At 32.9% G+C, this 22,544-nt stretch overlaps 1 protein-coding gene across 1 annotated transcript; it reads left to right on the top strand.

Moving 5' to 3' along the window:
- The first annotated feature begins 1,611 nt into the window (after positions 1-1,611).
- LOC139523443 (ras-related protein Rab-1B-like) lies at positions 1,612-18,072 on the top strand. The gene is made up of 7 exons (XM_071317490.1): positions 1,612-1,720; positions 5,268-5,337; positions 6,363-6,410; positions 13,674-13,721; positions 14,909-15,004; positions 15,648-15,779; positions 17,486-18,072. Exons 1-7 carry the CDS (start codon positions 1,692-1,694, stop codon positions 17,759-17,761), a joined length of 699 nt encoding a protein of 232 aa, XP_071173591.1. The 5' UTR covers positions 1,612-1,691; the 3' UTR covers positions 17,762-18,072.
- The last annotated feature ends 4,472 nt before the right edge of the window (positions 18,073-22,544 follow it).

Genomic DNA, 22,544 nt, shown 5'->3' with positions numbered 1-22,544 from the left:
CAGAATTCATACCACAACGATGATCTTGAGAGGATAATCTTTTGTATTTTTATACAAAAACTAATATATATATATAAAATATACTTCCAATCTGTTATCGTTAAGACCTGGAAAGACCACCATTGTAAATATAGTTCAAATCGATCAGAAATTTTGTAGTCTCAACATTGAAAATTGGTAATAAGCATACTGACAACGATAATCATAGTCAACCTAATAATAAAATTGAACTCTTGGAATCCACTGCTCTATTTCCTGATTACTTGAAATCAGCTTGCACAATGAAATATTAACCACAGAACCTGTTTGCTCAATATTATTCAAATTATTCTAGTTTGTGAACTGTTATGATCTGTTACTTTTGTATTTTGTTATAAACAAAGGTGTTAATGCCATGCATAGCAAATAAAATTATAAACTGCCATCGTACTGCATAAGACAGATTATCCTGAATTATGATACAGATTGACCAAAAAGAAAAAACACATTGACAACCCCAAAAATGTATTTAATACTGAATAAGCAAAAATCAACACATTGTTTATAAAAAACAAACAAAAATGCCTTCAGAGTTATTGTTGAAAAAAAACAACCTTTTATATAATTATATGATGAAATATACAAAAAAATGGACAGGGAAGTTCTGATTTTTCTCGTGTAATCATACAAATATAGGTTGATTAACAAAACAAAATATTATATACGGACAAATGCATTAAAAAAAGGTTGGAACACATTGTTAGGTCTGATGAATAATCAGTTGGAACGATTGGACCATTGACTAGGTACGAACTGACCTAATCTGGGACGAGCTGGATAGGGACGAGTCTGACTGAATGAAGTGACCTCATTTGCATATATTCAGTGCGATCCTCATTCTATTAGGACTTCCGTTCATGGAGTTACAGAAAATCTGGAGTCCTGTCTGGACGTCAAAATAAGCTGTAAATGAATAATTAGTGACCTGCAAAGAAGTTTAAATGGTAAATTGAAGTAAAAATATGTTTTGCAATCGACGGATAGCGTTTATTCCGACCCAAAACGTCCGTTTTAAAAAAATTAGGAAAATGCGTTGCATTCCTGTCGCTTCTATCTTCGAGAGAAGCTCTACTGTGATAGTCGACTTTGGTATATTTTTACCCCGTTATTGATAGGATTTCAAACTCCTGTGCCTGGATTGATGTAAGTGGAGAAATTGCAATAACAGTGCTGCTAAGCATGAGTGGTGTAATTTCATAAATCAAACATTTTCCATACCGAGTGGTTTAAATTCCAATTATTTCTTTCTTTCCCTTCTGTAACATATCCAATATTTCTATTTGCTTTTCTTTTAGATTAAAACTTTCTTTGTTCAGTACACGAAGGTGCGATTTGTAGTCGGCCATATTTATGAACTAGATTTTATGTAATCTTGAGCGTTGTAAATCGGTTTGGAGACAAATTCCACACAACGTGTGGCAGAGGTCATATTTAGTGTAGTGATACGAAGTAAGTACAGTTTTCAATGTTATCGCAGTTTAAAGGAATGCATTGATTTTGTTCATTCAACTATCAAACATTTCCTTTCTTATTAAAAATAAATTAAAGAAAATCTATATCATAATGTGAACTAGGTAGTGCAAAGCGAAACCCGATCGATGAACGCATGGTTACTAATCTAAACAACCTAGATATTAACCGTATTTATTTAAATGGCTTTTCATCATAAACGAAAAAACAGGTAATTTAAAATATCATTTACTATTTGCCCATAACATTGCTTTAATTTTTTAATTCTTCATTTACTAATTTATCGGTTTTATCATTGGGTAGACATATGAAAATGTATGTTTTGTATTTTTCTGAGTGAAAAAAAACCAGTTGGTTACTGTATTTATTCTGGTCTGGGAACACAGTTATCGTCCTTTAATTACAAATATAGTCTTTAGCTATAGTGTGGACAGTGTGTTACTTGCGAATTTTTCTTATACCCCTTCCACATTTATTTCCTCATGTTTTATACCTCAAATAGCAAATAGGGGGATAAAGTTACACTAAAAGCGATTTGATCATAGATTAGCATTTCGGAGTACGCAATAACTGTGTTCTCCGGCCTTTTAGTTAACCATTAATTATATTTTACGTCATTAAGTAAGTAGCATGGTGAACATTTCACGGTTCCGTAAAAAAATGTGTTTCCAAGAATTCACCGAGACCGCTTAAACTTATACCAGAGACAGAATAATTTTCAAATGCTATATATCTCATTAAGAACAAATATTCTAATTTTGGATGTAACACGTCTTCTTATTGGCTGAAAGTATTTTGTCTATCAGCTCATAGACATAACTTTGTCATATGACCGTCATTTCTGCAACGATGCTTTCATAAATTACTCCGGCTAAAGAAGGAATTTAGAATTAGATTTTAAAGTATGACTGTAAGTGTGCACCACATATTTCATGTTATTTCTTCATAGACAGAAAAATATATCAGTCTTTCCTTAAATAAATCAAGGTAAACAAAAAAATACAACGATGGAATCGTGACAAAATACACGAAGGCTTCGCAAATGCAAAAAGGTTTCGCAAAATGCAGAACGGTTTCGCAAAATGCAGCTAAGATAATCTTTTCCTGGGGGTAATCGAATGTATTTTTATAAACGGCTTATTCATAATAACTACGAAATTAGCAAATTAGACAAAACGCAATTAGGGCATATTGCTGCTCAGCAATTTAAAATTAAGTTTGTCCTTAATCCTAGTTAAGATCGTCTTTCTTAGTCGAAATAAAAAAAGGATCTTTATCTGAAGCAGAATTCCTGGTTTTAAAAGTCTGCTAATTCTCAAATCCGCAGTTATATATGAGATGTAAGGTATTATGTGACAGGTAATATATAAGTGAACTTAAAGAACTTTGCAATATTTGTCTTTTTTCATTTGTCTGTCAGAAGGTCTCTTTATATTTTGCTTTGCATCAATGAAGAAGCAGAAACAGAAGATTTATTCTAAATAGGGACTTTTTGTTAGGAGTGGTGCCGTTAAAAATATGTTATATTCAGTTGTTATTGTTTGTAAAGCAATACTACTCTTACTAAAAAAATAACAAATGGATACATCATCAGCAATTGAAAATAACATCAATATATTTGGTGCATTCGATAGAGTAAAATAACAAAAATACCGAACTCTGATGAAACAAAGTCTCTTAGCATATGGCAAAATCAAACCTTACACACTTCAAACAAATTGATAACAAGTGCCATTTTCCTGACTTTTTACAAGCATTTTGTTATGTAGAAAACGGTAGATATAGCATGGGTTTACAGCCATCTAACAGTTGTATCAAATTTCATTATATTGACAAATATGTGTGATCAATACAAACCGAAATATTAGGTAAGAATATCAAAATTATGGGTGCAGCAGTCAACATTGTGTTATAATCTTAATCTTTACTCAGACAGTTGAATGTGTCAACAAAGACAAACAAAAAGGCATATAGACATAGCACATTAGCAAATATGAAAGACATGAATGCTAATAGTTACCATAGCACATCAGAACAATGGCAAGATGTACAAGTACCGAGTCATGTCAAATGGACACTGCCAAATAGGTTAAACTGTAAATATTGCAATATTTGCAAATTTGATGAACGAAGAATTAACAAAGATATCATCATGTTAGTGTTTGTTACTAATTACTCAATTAAAAAAAAACATCGGGGAATATCAGTCCACAAGTATTGATCAAGCACTAGAAAATGAAAATAACAATACAAATTAACAGAATAAAACTATTACTTGATAACATTTTTGTTCCTTTTAGAGATCCCATATATCGTCAAGTTATTTGAATTCCAATGGGGACTTACTGTGCACCACTTATTGCGGACCTGTTTTTGTATTGTTATGAGCTACATTTTATGTCTAAAATCAGCAAAAACCCATCGAAACAATATTTGATACAAACATTAAAAATACTTTTATATATTTGGATGATATATTGGCTCTCAATAATGACGATTTCAGTATGTATACTAAAGATCCTGTTGAACTTACTTTAACTTTAAATAAAGCTAATATTAACAATGACCACTGCCCTTTCCTCGATCTTGAGATCTATATCATTTACGGGAAGCTTAATACCAAAATTTATGATAAAAGCGATGATTTTTCATTTCCTATCGTTAATTATCCATTTTTAGATGGTGATGTTCCCTTGTCACCATCTTTTGGTGTTTATATATCTCAACTTGTACGATTCGCTCGTGTATGTAGCAACGTATTAGATTTTAGCGAGAGAAATGTATGTAATAGCTGAAAAATTATCACACCAGGGTTTTCGATATCACAAACTACTCAAAATATATACTAAATTTTATCATTGGTATAAGGAAATCATTTGTTAATATAATTCAACATGCAGACATCGTATACGTTCAGGTATTTCACATTCAATCTTTTATGGTAATATTCTTTACAACATTGTCAGTATTCACCTCAAAAGTTTACCAAACCTTTAAACAGACGTATTGAGAAGGGATATAGTTACGATTCTGTTGTCAGGTCACTAAAGATTGTATATTTTGGCTTTAATATTGATTCACTTACAGAGTCTCGGAATTAAACACATTTATTCTAAAACTAGTTGTTGGCAAGACACGGGTTATGCTCTTCTCATATATTTAATGATGGTATAATACTAATTCCCTAACAGGAAGGATTGTACCTGATATTCATATGATGAAGAAATAATCTTTCAATCAGTTTAATTTAGGTCTTGAGCTAGCATGTCAGTAACTGCTTAAGTCTGTTGTTATTTATGTATTATTGTCATTTTGTTTATTTTCTTTTGTTTCATATTCGGACTTCTCTTAGACTGATTTTTACTGTACGTATTGTTGTGCATTTGTTTTTTTCTACATTGGCTAAAGGTATAGGGGGAGGGTTGAGATTTTAAATAACATTTTTAAACCCGCTGCGCCTGTCTCAAGTCAGGAGCCTCTTGCCATTGTTAGTCTTGTATCATTTTTAATTTTTGTTTCTTGTGTATAATTCGGAGTTTAGCATTCCGTCCATTATCACTGAAGTAGTATACATATTTGTTTAGGGACCAGCTAAAGGACGCCTCCGCGTGCGAGAGTTTCTCGCTACATTTTAAACCCATTGGTGGCCTTCGGCTGTTTTCTGCTCTATTGTCGGTTAGTTGTCGCTTTGACACAATCACATTCTCCATTTTCATTCTCAATTTCATTACAACGTATTATAATTTGGTTTATTTCAGCAATAAATTATCAATACTAGTGACAGGATCGTTAGGATGCGGGAAAACAAGCTTGGTCAATCGCTTTGTTGTGAGTAAAACATTTATTAGAATATCTTACAATCGTGAAAAAATAAAACAAAGAACTTCAAGAGAGATGAAACATCTAAATTTTTGTATAAAAGACAGTATTGATATAATAGTTAGAACATTGAAAACCGGTTGTTAAAGATAAACTTGAAAAGCATGGCATTGTTATACGAATTTCCACAAGAACAGGAGATGACATAGTTTGCACACAAAAGTCATATTACTTCTAAGTGTATTAACAATAAAAAAATCTAGATCTGCGATATTGACAGAGAAAGTCCACACACCTGCCAATGTTTAATAATTCAATTCATAAGATTAGAAGTGTTTTTTGAAACTACATATATTTACTAGTTTTGGGAAAATGTATGCATAACTGTTTTTATGATAGAATTTTATCTTTATATCTTTTAAATGCGATATTTTGATCGGTACTACGATATACCATCTCTTGTAATAAATGCAATGCATATATTATCTGTATTATGTATATGCAATTGTAATTTTTTCCACAGTCACAATGTACAATTATCTATAACATGTATAAGCTATTATACAACTTTTGATAAGGCTTGCTTAACTTAAGATTAAAAACGATATATTCAATGATTTTTTTGTTATTTCACATTGCTGTTATTGACTTTCTTGACGTTCAATTCAGGTTTAAATACCATAATTTTTCTTCGTTGAGGTTCAAATTTGTCAATTTGTATTAACTTAAAAGGTCGATCTAAGAAGATGTGGTTTGAGTGCCATAGAGACAACTCTCCATCCAAGTCACAATTTGTAAAAGCTAACCATTATAGGTCAAGGTACGGTCGTCATCACGGAGCCTTGGCTCACACCGAACAGCAAGCTTTAAAGGACCCTCAAAACATTACTACTGTAAAAAAGCGCATGTACAACATTAAGTTTACACTATCGTTCTACAAAGACAAAAACCACAAAAAATATATTCGTTCAACCATTACGACTACAACGTGTATCCAAAAATTGTTTATCAATTCGGTCATTGCTTTCTTTTAGGGGGATACTTTCACAGAAGAACATATACCTACACAACGTATAGGTAGTGTAAGTATAAATAAATAAACGTATATGATAAAAAAGTGAATTGATAAATTGGGATTTAGAATTACGATGATGACAGAAAGTTGCTCCCCTAAACCAATTCCCACATGAATAAGGAAAAAAAAACACTTTTTGTTTGATACATGTATACAAAAATTAAAATAAAATAATAATTCGCTTTTAGCATGCAGCTGGAATGGTTCAATGTTATCAAAAGAATCTACGAAACATCGATGAGGAATAATTCACTTATTAAGTGAATTATTTTATCTCATTGAATTAGTTTTCATGTGAACTTCGATTTAACCCTTTAGCTAGAGATGAATTACACATTATTAATGCGTGTTTGGTTATTAAAAGAAGAAAATGCCAACATTGAAGTGAAACAAAGATAAACCTTTGATTGATTGAGTCGATCCACAAAAAAATCCTTCTTAAATAGGTAAAATCGAAAATTAACTTATATTCTAACCTATAACACGAAATCAATTCCATTTGCACGAGATCTTATATCAATTTAGGTCTTCACACTTTTTCCGTGGTTTTGTTTTGATTTATTTTACTGTTGCCAAATTGTTTTCTTGCGCTGACTTTTTGTTTCCAAAGATATCGCTTATTTATATATATATATATATATAACATCTTCATGCCTTATATATCATGTACTGTAGTACGCCGCTAGATTAAAACTGACGTGGAAAGGTAACATATGGCCACCGAAAGCTCTTTTTTGAGAGCCCAGGTGGTCGTGTGGTCTAGCGGGACGGCTGCAGTGCAGGCGATTTGGTGTCACGATATCACAGTAGCATGGGTTCGAATCCCGGCGAGGGAAGAACCAAAAATTTGCGAAAGCAAATTTACAGATCTAACATTGTTGGGTTGATGTTTAGACGAGTTGTATATACATTATGTACACAGCCATGTATCACCAAAAAGTGATAGACCATTAGGTATGTCCATTCCCTTGCCGACATGGATATACGGACATGCTCCACAACGACTATCTCGACATTTTGACACACTGAATGTTCTTTGTTGGTCGAATCGTGCTCGGGTCAATAGTCGTTTAAGGTTTTGTGGTTGCCGTTGAGCATGTCCGTATATCCATGTCGGCAAGGGAATGGACATACCTAATGGTCTATCACTTTTTACCAACGAAGACATTACCTGTAAATCCGAGAACTTAATTTATTGCATTAAATGTAATGGCTGCCAGGAAATTTATATCGGCCAAACAGTGAACAGTGTAACAGAAAGAGTGCGCATTCATAGACAACATATAAGGCAGCCACAATACAGAAAAATCCCCCTAAGCAAACATTTAGACGAATGTGGAGGGGGATTTTTTAAAATATTCCCATTTTATAAAATGAATATGGGTTGTGACATTACACGAGAAGTAAAGGAAAAACATTTTATTTCAAAATTTAAATCACGATTGAATGCAAACTATGCATTTTCTATTGTGTAATAATGACGCTCCATACTTCTATATATAGACTAAGTGTAATACGATTTATCTCCCTTTATATACTCAACGACAACTATGACGTTACATACCTACCGTTACATAGTTACGTTAATCATGTATAGTTTCACCTGAAGATTGTTATTTAAACATGAAAGTACTAGTGAATTAAAACTATTCATACCGGAAATGTTGGATTTTTTAGTAATCTATATATATATATATATATATATAATATTTAAATTTGCAAACTACATTTCACATCAAATAATAACAGTTCGTTAAAATATTGTCACTAGCGCTTTCATGCCTTCTGGCAATCTTCAGGCGACGTTTTAACAATGTCCTTGACGACACTGCCGTTGGTAACGTTTATTACGTTACAATAACGATAAGGGGAGATAAATCAAACGTGTTTAAGTAGATCCGTTTAATTTTGGCTGAAAGTCCTTTATAAAGTGTGCTTCCTTTGCCAGTCTTTTATATTTGTTCGATTCGTTCATTTTATAGAACGGATATACGGTAAATTTTCCACTACTGCACGTTTCGAAATGTTCGCTCACATCTTGCATTCGTGTGGATGGATCTCGTATCTGTTGTCTGTGAACACGAACTCTTTGACAAATTGAGTTACCAGTCTGTCCGATGTACCATTCCTTGCAAGTGCTGCATACAATACAGTAAATAAGGTTTACCGTTTTGCAATTCATGTCTGCATTTGGAATAATGGTTTGGCCGTTTTTCAATGTTATTTGCGGGCCGGTTGCCATGTATTCACAAAGACCACATCTAGGGTCATTACATTTTGAAACGTTGTATTGTATTCCATTTGGGTCATAAAACTTAGCCCTTGTTAAAATCTTTTTAAGATTTAAAGGCTGTTTTTTACTTTTCAGGAATTTTTCTGTAGGGAAAAGCTTTTTTAATTTTTTCGTTTTTTGTAAAACTGGCAAATTTGCTTTTATGACGTTGAATATGTCAGGATTGTACGGGTTATGAGTGCTAACAAACGGGATAAGTTCTGTATTACTCTCTTTGCGTGCTGTGGACCTGAGTTCCGTCATTGGTATAGCTTTTGCCTTTTCTATTCCCTTTTCTATTAGTTGGTTTGGATAGTTTTGTTCTTTCAAAAACACCTTCAGTTCATTCAAACGTAATTCCTTCGTGAAATCATCACTCACAATTGTACATACACGTCGTGCTAGACAAAACGGGATGTTTCTTTTCGTATGTGAAGGATGGCATGAATGAAAATTCAGGTATTGGTGGGTGTCCGTCTTCTTATAATATATATCTGTGGTTAAGGTTGTTCCATTCTTTAATATTAAAATATCTAGAAATGGCAGTCTTTGTTCGCTAGATTAGATGGTAAATTTAATCGAAGGATGTAATGTGTTTATCAGACTATGAAACTTCTCTAAATTGTGACTTTTGTTTAAAATGATAAAACAGTCGTCTAAGAATCGCTTCCATTCCGATTTTACGTACACTTTAAAAGCTGTATCAAATTCACTTTCAACTTGTTGATACATTTTATCCTCCAGAAATCCCATCACGAGAGTTGCGTATGTGGGAGCAACTTTTGTTCCCATAGCTGTACCAGAGATCTGTAGATAATATTTTCCATCAAAGAAAAAGGTGTTATTATCTAGTATGATTTTCAATCCCTCCAACAAAAAATTATTCGAAAATCTTTGGTCGATAATGTGCCTATATGACTCTAGCCAAAATTTTACAGCATCTAATCCTAGTTTGTGCGGTATATTGGTGTAAAGACTTGTTACGTCGAAGCTTACCAATATTGCATCTTCTTTGACTTCGGCTGGTAAATGATTTAAAAAATCAAAATTATCACGGATAAAACTAGGTACATATTGGCATAAAGGTTTCAAAATTAGGTCAATGAAATGGCTCAATCTATGAGTTGGACACTGCGGTCCAGCAACAATAGGCCGAAATTTTAAATCTTTTGGTGAATTTACTTCGATATATGCGCAATTTTGTTGTTGAACTGCTGTTTCTACTTCCTTACTTTTGTGGATTTTAGGTAGTCCATAAAAGTTGCTTGTCTTTACCTCAAATTTTGTAAGATAGTCAACTTCCTTTTCAGTAGTACAATGAGGAAATTTTGAAATAAGTTTGTTTATATTTCTCTTAGTTTTCTTTTCCATATTGTCGTTGAGTTCCCGATAATATTGTTTATCATTGAGCTGTTCCTGAATTTTGTCTCGGTAATATATTCTGTCCATTATTACTAATGCACCACCCTTGTCAGCTTCTTTTATAATTATCGATTCATCTTTTTGTAATCTGTATATATACAACTCGTCTAAACATCAACCCAACAACGTTAGAATCTGTAAATTTACTTTCGCAAATTTTTGGTTCTTCCCTCGCCGGGATTCGAACCCATGCTACTTAGATATCGTGACACCAAATCGCCAGCATTGCAACCGGCGCGTTAGACCACACGACCACCTGGGCTTCATAAAATGGAAGCTTTCGGTGGCCTAGTGTTACCTTTCCACGTCAGTTTTAATCTAGCGTCTTACTACAGAACATGATATACAAGGCATGAAGATGTTATTCTTACAGATCATCTAAATTATCTATAGTAAAGGATCCTACAAATTAATGTAAGATACAGTCACATATATATATATATATATATCATACAGTCTGAAATTTTACTTTAAATCATCATATTTCCAAATTCTCCAAAAATATATATTCTTGGTACAAACATTTCAGTTTCTATGATGTAGGATAATAATAAATAGATATAGGAAGATGTGGTGTGAGTGCCAATGAGACAACTCTCCATCCAAATAACAATTTATAAAAGTAAACCATTATAGGTCAATGTACGGCCTTCAAAACGGAGTCTTGGCTCACAGCAAACAAAAAGCTATAAAGGGCCTGAAATTACTAGTGTAAAACCATTCAAACGGGAAAACCAACGGTCTAATCTATATAAAAAACGAGAAACCAGAAACACGTATAAATTACATAAACAAATAACAACTACTGTACATCAGATTCCTAACTTCGTTGTTACGGTAATCATCAATCACAGTTGTGTCCTAGGTGAAAAAAATCCAAACAAACGGCGAAATAATCGTAACGTAACCGCGTTAAACTGCAGTCCCACTAGGCCACGATCACACTACGATCGGTGAAAAAAATGCAAATTTTGATGATTGTAGTACGATCGTGTAGATCGCAGTAAGGTCGTATCACGGTCGTGGTGAGAGCGTGGCCAACTTTGAACATGTTCAAAACAATCGTGGTGTGGTCGTGGCGAAATCAGGTCGTAGTAGAAACGTAGTGAGAGGGCACTAAGATCGTAGTAAGATCGCTACGGTCACTTTACAATCGTAGCGAGAGCGTAGCGAAAGCGTGATTCTATTCGGAGAGACTGCGCTACGATCTCACAGCGACGTTATCACGACCTCACTACGACCATCACGTTCTCACTGCGACCCATCATTTGCATTGTCATTTTCACATAAAATATATAAAAAAGCTTCCTAAATATTGTTTGTTGTAATGTAATTATCCATTTGCTCTAACGGCTCAACCATGCTTCTCGTTTTTATATAGATTAGACCATTGGTTTTCCCGTGTAAAAGGTTTTACACTAATAATTTGTTGGGCCCTTTATAGCGTGCTGTTCGGTGTGAACCAAGGATCCGTGTTGGAGGCCGTACCTTGGCCTATAATGGTTAACTATATAAATTGTTACTTGGATAGAGAGTTGTCTCATTGGCACTCATACACACATCTTCCTATATCTATTGACACATCTGTGTCATCTCTAATATTGTACACAAAAATATCGTCATTTGAGCTTTATGGACCAGCAATAGGTTGTAATTTAGGTTTGATTGGTCGGTCTGACTTCTCTGCTTGATCAGGGTTCATGACTTTGCTCCCTCTGCCTTTACATCAACCTCTACCACCACGCCCACGTTTTCTAGTAGATTTTTGTGGCATGACTGTATTGTTTCCGAGGAATCTACGTATTAATCAGAAATAGAAAAAATGGAACATGATGTTCACGTTATTGCTGAGAACGTAGTAAGATCGCGGTATGAACGTAGTATAATCGTGGTGAGAACGTGCTATAATCGCAGTAAGATCGTGTTGCAATCGGATAACTCCTCGTATGGTCGTAATGAGAAAGTGAAGAGCGTAGAAAGATCTTGATAAGCGCAGTGAGGTCGCAGAATAAGCGCAGTTGAGAACGTGGTATAATCGTAGCGGGATCGTTATGGAAGCGTAATGAGGACGTAGTATCAGCGTGAAAGCAACGAAAATTTACACGTTCATGACGCTCATACCGTGACCTCACCACCATCTAAATTTATTTAAGATCGCAGTGATCGTGGTGCGATCGTGGTCTAGTGGGACTGGGGCTTTATATACCGTAAAACGTCAATTTTTAACGTTTTCAGTACCAACAATGTATTGGTTAATACACATAGAAACGAAGTAGGTGACCACTTAATTGTTTAATATCATTAACACGGAAATTAAAGTATCAAGAATATTGTTTTTTCGATTTTCAGATAAAACTAAACGACCCAAAGGCATATGCAAAATTATACCAAAATCAGCGACATAGCCCATTTACTGTTTTATTATTATAAAATTATAAAAAACAACCATTTTCCAGTTTCAAAACCCTACCTGAAGTTTAAGAGCATGTAGTCGTAAAATGCCTTTGATTTTTTAACCCAAAAGATAGCTCTCCAATCCCAGTCCTTTACTTTCTTTTTTCTAAAATTATGTCTCTAACTTTGAAACAAAAATATCAAGTAAGTACATAGCTGTAAAATACTAACAAAATCAGTGATTACCTGTACTTACTGAAACAATTAGTAAATACATGTTATCACTAATTCGACTAGTAGTATCAGGTATTTGCTGAATTGTTTAGTGATTACGTGTAATTCCTAATTTGACCTTTTTACTGTAATACATACAAGATAAGATAACGGAAGTAGCTATTGTTTTGTACTTTTGTAATGTATAAGTAAAAAGAAACCATATATTTTTGGATTTTGGGTCAAATAAACTGTCAAAAAATACCGGAAGTGACATTTTTCAAACCAGATGTAACAAATGATCTCCCTTATCGATTTTTTTTTAGAAACCATATATGTTTTAAACCAGCGTACAAGATGCTATCATTTAACGCTGTAAATGAAGGACGAAAGATACCAGAGTGACAGGCAAACTGATGAATCGAAAATAAACTGACAACGCCGTGGCTAAAAATGAAAAAGACAAACAGACAAATGACATTTTAAATTGAATTTCAATATTTTTATATCAAAAACGATCTTTTCGGGTGGAAAGATCGATCATTTAATTTGTGAACAATTGGTTTTTAATTATATTTATGATTTTTTTTATATATTTTCGTCGTGTAAGCAATATCGCATTGCTTAATATTTATGTAGACATGTGCTATGCCAATATTTTATCACCATTAACATGTCAACATAAAAAAGAACCATTGTAAATTTTTTGAAGTCAGAGACGAAAAGGAATTTATTACTGCATAATAGTATGCTATTCAAACGATCTTGCTAGTAAATTACCAAATGAATGAATAAAGCGGTCTTATTTAGACAGATTTGCTCTATTAAAATTGAAAACACATGTTTCCATGATTATTTCTATTTCGGAATAAAATATATGCAAAGTTTGAATTCATGAAAGCTAAATATGATATACGAAACTGGATAAAACAAAAGACTAAACATATAATGTTGTTTGTAACTTTACAGAAGTCACATACTGTTGAAGTAAATGGAAAAGAAATTCGTGTACAGCTTGTAAGTATGAAATGTTTGCATTTATTTATATTCAGTTGCTGTTGCATTTTTTGGTTATTAACACGCTGGGCATTTCTTTTTTAAATTTCAACCATAAAAGTCAATGCAGTATATTATTTTTGGTAATTTGACTTTCCGCTCTATGAATTAAGTAGGCTCTTGTCATGGGGCATACGTAAGAAGAATTAAACGGTGTTAAACATGATAATGAGCGCTTAACCCCTTTTTAACTGGAAAGTTTAACATTGATAACCATTAAGTTTCTTCAAAGTTAAAGAGATCGTATGTAATTTTACGGGCTCTATAAACAACATCACCAAAAAAAGAAGTTAAACACCCTAACCAAATATTTGTATTTATGAAAAAATTGACTAAAAGTTTCAGTAATTTGTTTTTCTGAGATTACTTTCATTGAAATTTAAATTCATCTTACAGAAACGGTCAACTTTTAATGAATTAAATATTAATATTAGATAAAAGCATGAAAATTTCAATCATCATACTTTGAAATAATTACTTTACACTATTGTTTCAGATAAGGTTGAAGGTTGATACCTATTAAAACGTTTAAAACCGCTGCATGTGTTTGTGCCTGTACTAAGTCAGAAATCTGATTTTCAGTAGTTTTCGTTTGTTCGTGTGATTCATTAGAGAGTCTCGTTGCTCTCTTTTTTTTTATATATATATGACAGTTGGTTTTTCTGTTTACATGGATTTACGCTAGTAATTTTTGGGGCTCTTTGTAGCTTGCTGTTTGTTCTAAAAAGTAAAATCACAAAAATACTGAACTCAGAGGAAAATCAATTCGGAAAGTCCACAATCACATGGCAAAATCAAATAACAAAACACATCAAAAACGAATGGACAAGAACTGTCATATTCCTGACTTGGTACAGGCATTTTCAAATGTAGAAAATGGTGGATTAAACCTGGTTTTATAGCGCCAACCCTCTCACTTTGATGACAGTCTCATCAAATTCCTTTATATTTACAATGATGCGTTAACTAAACAGACACAATAAATAAAATAGTCATATGAGCAAAGAAACCATGTTGAAGACCGTACTTTGACCTATAATGATGGTTTGCTTATACAAATTGTGACTTGGATGGAGAGTTGTTTTATAGGCACACTACATCTTCACCGTAATACAATTTATTAAAAATGAACAAACATGATATTTCAGAAAGACACAGATGGAGATAGACAGTACGAGGGCTCTTCTATCAATTACTATGAAGAAATGGATGCAACTATTATTGTCTATGATATATCAAAACAAGTGGGTTCTGCTATTATTTTATTCATTTAAGAAGTCCTGTCTCCAAATCTAAACCCATTCATCTCTCAGAGATGATCAGTTAATTTTTTACAGCCTATTTCAAAGTTTAGTTCGACTTAAATGACAGTCACAAGCTCCAATACTCTAGACCAATTTTAGCTTCAACAAGAAGTCCAAAGACACAAATTTAGGATCATTATCGTCAAAATATTTAAAAAAAAAATTAAAAAAAAAGATTTAAAAAATGGAACCAATTAAAAATAAGGAGATGTGAATAGTTGAAGGTAAAAAAAAATAAAGGTCACGGTAAGGTTTCTGTCAATGTGAAAAACCCATATCGTATAGTCGGGATATAAATGATGAAAACAAATGGAAGAATTTAAAGAACTAACGTCTAATTTATAAGAAAACAATTTACAAAAAAAAGTGTTTTATTTAGTTTACAATAAAATACCCTTTGAGATAAAAATGTGTTCTCAGTGTAATATAACAGGCTGGTGAAAAAAGAAAGCTCATATGATCAGAAATAATTAACGCCATGGATAAAAGTGATTCCTAATCTTACCAAAGTTGACATTTTACATTGTTTTATACTCTATGGCATTAACACCAGTTTTGTTCAAACTAATTGTTCCTCTTTCAGGAATCTTTAGAGATAGCGAGCGATATATTAGAGCGATGGAGAAGATACAATAGCGGGAATGCGAATGCCTTTACATTTCTAGTAGGAAACAAATCTGACATGGAACGTGTAATAAACAAAGTGGACGTCGAGGTATATATATTGGTTCAAACCTTTTTCTTACTTCCTCAAATTTACTAATATTTCTTCAATTCCAATTTTTTTAACGAGTCCATGGACATGGATTTCTAGAGACATTTGTCCATGTCCTCGTCCTCGTCCATAAGTGCACTTTCTAAGACACGCATCTGCAAGTGATCGACAGAAGACATATACATATTACCTAAGTTTCGGATTTATCTTAGAGTATGTAGGGTAAAGTGAAAATTTAAAATTGCAATACTTATAAATACCATGCATCCGAAGCGCTTTTCTGGATTTAGCTTCATCAGGAACGCTCAAAACAAGATATTTGGAAGCTGTGATTTAAGCTTTATCCAGATAATTGTGTCTTTTTTTTTTTTAAATTTGTGTCTATATAAAAATAAACATATTTCAAACAGGCCTAACCGACAATAGACACAAGACGCTTTTTAAGTTCAATCCAGAAACGCACTTTACATTTGAAAGAGTTAACTTGATACTTGTTTTCTTAGTCTACTAAAGAGAGGCGAAAATGCCAAAGGGAAATTCAAATCATAAGACCAACATCAACTGAGAAAAAAAAAAAATCCAAAATTACGCAAAACACAACACTTGAAACCCGCAGCAACACCTTAGAGCGGTCTCAGATGCGCCAGAAGGATAGGTAGGGTTCAAATGATTAATTCATAAGCGGTAATGATTTAACCGAAATTTAAAAATAAATAAAAATAAAAGACAATGTTAAGATTGCAGTGTAATATAGTAATACAAAATAGGAATACATTTAGTAAACAATGTATACATGAACATGTAGTACATAATCATGAAATAAGACGTTTTAAACTTGATATTTTTATCTTGTTTTCTTTTACTCATTTCTTTATAACGCCATTAATAATCATTCTGGTAGTTCAAACTTAATCTAAAAGTCAAGTCAGTCCAACCGATCTTTACATTTTGCTCTTACACCAGTACGGAAGGTTTGGGGAGGGTTGAGAGCTCATGAACATGTTTAACCCTTCCACGTGTATATGCCTGTACCAAGTTCGGTGCCTATAATTGAGTGGTTGTTGTTGTTTGCTGTATGATTTTCCTTTTTGTGCTTTGCTTGATGATCGATGGCCTTAAAGTGACCTTTAATTGCTGAAATCTACGTCATAAGACAATTGTTGCATTGGCAATTTGACAATCATACCTCATCTTGTTATTTTATATAAATAAAATGATACCAATGTGCTCTCCCAATTTTTTTTGCACTAGTTATAAATATATAAAACGTGATGTATGGATAATGAAGTCAACATCTTGTTTTGATTTGTACTAAGTTCGTGTTTATTCTTTCGAAAACACTTTTTTACAATATCACATTTGCGGGGAAATTATATGATAACGGTGTTTTTCGTTCACCACACTTGAAATTTTATATTTAAAGAAAGACAGAATATACAAAAGTGATATTCAAACTCGTTAGTCGACGACAAATTGACAACGCCATTGAAAAATGTGGTTACTAGTATTATCAAGTCATAAACATTGTCTTTTAATGGAAAGTTTAAAATGTGCAAGTGCTAATGCCTTGCTAGAAAAGTTAAATGCTACTGAAATAGTTTATTCCAACAAATTCTAAACTCTAAAATATACGTATCACTACTAGTATTTAAACAACCTCATAATGTTAGGTTCAAATCAAGTAATTTCCTCTTCTTTTTTTTTAGAATTTTGCAGAAAAGGAAAATTTACCCCACACAGAAACAAGCGCAAAAACGAACGAAAATGTAACGGAGATGTTCATGTCACTTATCAAACGACTGGCTAATGATGGCGATGATGGTGGCAGTATTAAACCTGCAGATGATAGCCCGTCCGGTGGTGGTAATAAACAAGCAGACGAGACCACGTCCGAACTGAAACAAGATGCCAGTAAAACTGTTCATGCAAATACTGCACCTTCTACCTCAACGCAAAACAGCAACTGTTGCGTTATAAGCTAGTCAATAGGTCATAATGGTAAAAGTAAACAATTGAAAAAGGGGCTGACAACCAGCACCCGAAATCCGATCTACTATATGAACATACATTGTACCTCAATACGTTAGCTGCAATATTGTTTTAACAGAACTCTTTTTAAAAACGTTAACTTTGAAGATATTATTGGTTGATATGACATAAAAATTATCTTGTATGTACTCATAGTCATACATGTAGTAGATTAAATGAAATGACGGACGAAACAGTTTGTCTTTCTTTATTATAATATGTTGTTCTACTGTTTTACAGCTTTATAAGAAACACCAAATTTAATGGAAAAAAAATAAAAAGAAATTAAACTGTCAATTGTTCTTGAACAATTGAGAGGTCTTTCCTTTTGTAATGTAAAATACACGTTCCAACAGACGTAGAATGTATTGAAAAGGTCAAGGTCAACCTTAAAGAGCTCCAAAACACACGAAAAATGCTTTATATAAGGTTAAAAACACTAAATTCGCTATCTGGGACATGACCTTGACCTTTGACCTTTTGACCTTTGTCAAGGTCATTAGTCCCCAATGCCATTACTGAAGACCCCAAGGGTCTAGGACCTTTGGTTATATAGTAAAAGCTGATTTTGTCTTTTCAGAAACCTAAAACAGGGGTTATGCCCCTTATAGAAAGGTCAAATCTCTTTGGTCAAAATGTAACAAAGTTGCGCCATAATGACTCAAACATTTTCCACTATTTAAAACTTCTGTAAGTATTATGGTTTCTGAGATTATCCCATAACAAGGTGTTAGGTCAAAGGTCAAGGTCAACATACAAATTTGACCTTGAGGTTTTTTTCAAAGATACATGAATTGATGATGATTGGTGAAGATCCTAGGTCTCTACGACTTACGGTTTCTGAGTTTTGGTGGTCCACCGGTTAATTTTCATAGGGGCATAACCCTACCAATGAGTCGTTGAATCTTTTCGATCCAAATGTAACGAAGAACCGAGCTCTGGTCCTGAACAAATTTCAGCCTTTGTTTTTTTTCTACCTATTACGGTTACGGTGTTGGAACGATAACAAGGTTTTTTGGTTTCGGAGGGATTACTCCGAACCGACAAAATATTTCGACTAATAGGGTGAGTTCTGGATAGATATTCATGACACCGATACAAAGTGTGAACAAGAAAGCGACACGTCTTACGGTTACGGAGGCTAACTGCGTCAAAGTTTGGCGGAAGAATAATAATAATAATTAAAAACCAATTGTTCAGAGAACAATTGAAGGTCTTTCCACCAAAACAATGTATTTTAATATGGAAGGTGTAAAAATAGGTTTAAAATGTCATTTCAATCGTCAAATGATAGCTTATTGTACGCTGATTCCAAAAATATATGGTTTCTAAACAATATTTTTTTAGATAAGGGAGATAATTTCTTACTTCCGGTTTGAAAAACTCTATTTCCGATAATATTTGATTATTTACTTGACACTGATTCCAAAAATATCTTGTTTTTTATACTTTTATGTAATAAAGTACAATAAATAGCTACTTCCGGTTTACACAAGGTCACTTCCGGTTGTTTTTTTAAGTTTAAATGGTTTGATACCGTTTGTCAAAAAGTCTCATGACTTTATTATGTATACAGATGGGGTAAAAGCATAGGTCAAAATCTAGAACGTCAAATTAAGCTATGACCTTGTGATCAATTTCAAGGTCATTAACCAAGAACCTCAAATCAAAAGACCATAGGTCTTAATTATGTTTAGTGAATGAGTTATATCACCATACGCGTATTTTTAAATACCAAAGGGGAGAAAACTCCCTTTCACATTCAACGTACCCTTGCAATCAAAATTTACCTGTTACGACATGTCACAACAAACGATTTAGAAAAAATAATTTGTCGATATCTTAAACGTTTTTTGGAAATGAGTGGAAATGAGCCATATTCCAAAATTAGAATATGACCTTGACCTTTGACCTTGACCTAATTTTCATTTTTTTTGACCAAGGACCTCAAATCAAAAGATCCTAGGTCTCTATCAATTATGGTTTACCAGTTAGAAATGCAATTCACTTATATCAAATGAATAAGGGGAAATAACTCTCGTATAGAGCATTCATATCACTTCGGTCAAAATAGGACAAATCATGCAAAGGATATAACGAGCAATTTTGTAAAATAAATTTGTCATAATATTTTACGTTTGCGAAGGAGTTGCGCTCACAAGGAAAACAGTGTTTGGGGAGATTACGCCTACAAAGAAAAGTTTTCGGTTACGCAGGGTAAATTTCAAAAGCGCATCAATTGTTCGATATCATATACCAAATATCTCAGCGACATATTGCAAAACAAATGTTTATCGCAAGAACAAAATTAGTCGGAAAAAAAAAAAAAAAATTCAGAGAACAATTGAAGGTCTTTCCATCCTTTTTGATATGAAAAGTTGTGAAACTAAGTTTAAAATGTCATTTCAATTGTCAAATGATAGCTCCTAGTAAGCTGATTCCAAAAATATATTGTTTCCATACATTTTTTTTTAAATAAGGGAGATAATTTGTTACTTCCGGTTTGAAAAATGTTACTTCCGATTATATTTAAATATTTACTTGAAACCGATTCCAAAAATATCTGGTTCTATATACTTTTATATTAATAAAGTACAAAAAATAGCTACTTCCGGTTTACAAAAGGTCACTTCCGGTTGTTTTTTTTCAAGGTTAAATGGCTTGATACCTTTTTCTAAAAGTTGTATATCTTTATCATGTATACATATAGAATAAAAGCAAAGGTCAAAATCTAGAACGTCAAATTAATCTATGACCTTGAGATCAATTTCAAGGTCATAAACCAAGGACCTCAAATCAAAAGACCATAGGTCTTAATTATATTTAGTTAATGAGTTATATCACCAAACGCGTATTTTTTAATACAAGAGGGGAGAAAACTCCCTTTCACATTCAACGTACGCTTGCAATCAAAATTTACATCTTACGACATGTCGCAACAACAATTTAGTAAAAATAATTTGTTGATATCTTATACAGTCTTTGGATATAAGTGAAAATAAGCCAAATTCAAATATTAAAATATGACCTTGACCTTTGACCTTGACCTAATTTTCATTTTTTGGGACCAAGGACCTCAAATCAAAAGATCCTAGGTCTCTATCACTTATGGTTTATAAGATAGAAATTCATATCACTTATATCAGATGCATAAGGGGAAATAACTCTCATATGGAGCGGTCATATCGCTTCGGTCAAAATAGGACAAATCATGCGAAGGATATAACGAGCAATTTTGTAAAATAAATTTGTCATAATCTTTTACGGTTGCGAAGGAGATGCGCTAACAAGGAAAACAGTGTTTGGGGAGATAACTCCTACAAAGAAAAGTATTTGTTTACGCAGGGTAAATTTCAAAAGCGCATAAACTGTTCGATATCATATACAAAATATCTAATAGACATATTGCGAAACAAATGTTTATCGCAAGAACAAAATTAGGCGGAAGAAAAAAAAAAAAAAAATAATCAGAAGAAAAACAATAGGTCTTTCCACAGAAAAGTGGAAAGACCTAATAATAATAAACAGAAGAAATACAGTAAGGTCTTTCCCTTTTGTAAAAGGAAAGACCTTAATAAAAAATAAATGGCAATATTAACAGAAAAAATGTATATACTAATGAAATCAAACCGATGCTTTAGGTCAGAGGTCGAAATTTCGAGATTTCGCTATAGTGTATATGCAAAGGAGGGATGCTTTATGTGTATCTATTTTCTTTTTAAAATGCCACAGATTCCAAGTCAAATGTGAGATATTTAACACTGTTGTTCCTCCTTGTATCGTATATATACAACTTTGAAAAGGCCAAAGACTTCTATTAAAATATAGCTGATACTCTATCTTCTGATACATTCATATGAAGAACAAGCGCTAAGCATTGAAAGTATAAGTACATGTATGTTTTGATTGATAGTCGTCGCATAAGTTATTTTACTGACTGACCAATTTCTTATTGTGACAGTCTTAACTGACAGTGGATTTGAATGGCACAGAAAAGACATTTACCCTATCGACGAACCCGTTCAGTTAGCTTTTGGAAATAGGTCGAGTTAATGCAATTTGATCAGTTTTTGTTTGTTACTTTGATTGGTTATTTTAATTGATTTATGAGATTTAAACTCCGGTAAACCACTGTTGTTTGTGTGTAATTAATGCATTACCCTGCCTTACAATCAAGTATAAAGTACACATCTATATACTATTTTTGTGAATGCTGATCTAAAAAAAAAAAGAATACGGGACAAAACATTATAGAACTGTTTAGTAACATCTTGATATTACATATGTGAAATACCCCGGTTTGTAACCAGCTCATAAAACAAAAGCAATGTTTTTTTTTCTTCTTCAAATTTAGTAGTATTTTAACACCATTCTGTGCTATTTTGTTATTTTACTCTTACCGTTTCTACCGTCCCGGGCTTTTAAATATTTATGTTTACACATTCCCGATAAAGGTAAATCCAAAAAAGTGCTTCGGATGCTCGAGTTTTATAAAATGTTATTATTATTTCATATTTAATATACCAAGCATGTTGACAGATTTGTATATCAAAATCTTCATCAAAAACTCTTCAATGTCATCGTGGTTTAAAAGAATGCAAAAATGTTGTTCATTCAACTATCAAACATTTCCTTTCAAATTGAAAATAAATTAAAGAAAATCAATATCATGTATATCGTAGTGTTAACTAGGTGATGCGAAGCGAAACCGATCGATGCACGCATGGTAACTTAATA

This window comes from Mytilus edulis, chromosome 5, assembly GCF_963676685.1.
Source record: "Mytilus edulis chromosome 5, xbMytEdul2.2, whole genome shotgun sequence".
Classification (NCBI taxonomy): Eukaryota; Metazoa; Mollusca; class Bivalvia; order Mytilida; family Mytilidae; genus Mytilus; species Mytilus edulis.
Note: the sequence above shows the minus strand (reverse complement) of the source record. Positions and strands in the feature narration are given on the sequence as shown.

What these genes read in the sequence shown, in the direction of transcription:
- LOC139523443 (XM_071317490.1), top strand. Translation starts at nt 1,692, where the DNA reads ATGGCTTTTCATCATAAACGAAAAAACAG. An exon ending in CATCATAAACGAAAAAACAG is followed by an intron (nt 1,721 to 5,267) that starts GTAATTTAAAAT and finishes GGTTTATTTCAG; the next exon opens with CAATAAATTATCAATACTAG. An exon ending in GCTTGGTCAATCGCTTTGTT is followed by an intron (nt 5,338 to 6,362) that starts GTGAGTAAAACA and finishes GCTTTCTTTTAG; the next exon opens with GGGGATACTTTCACAGAAGA.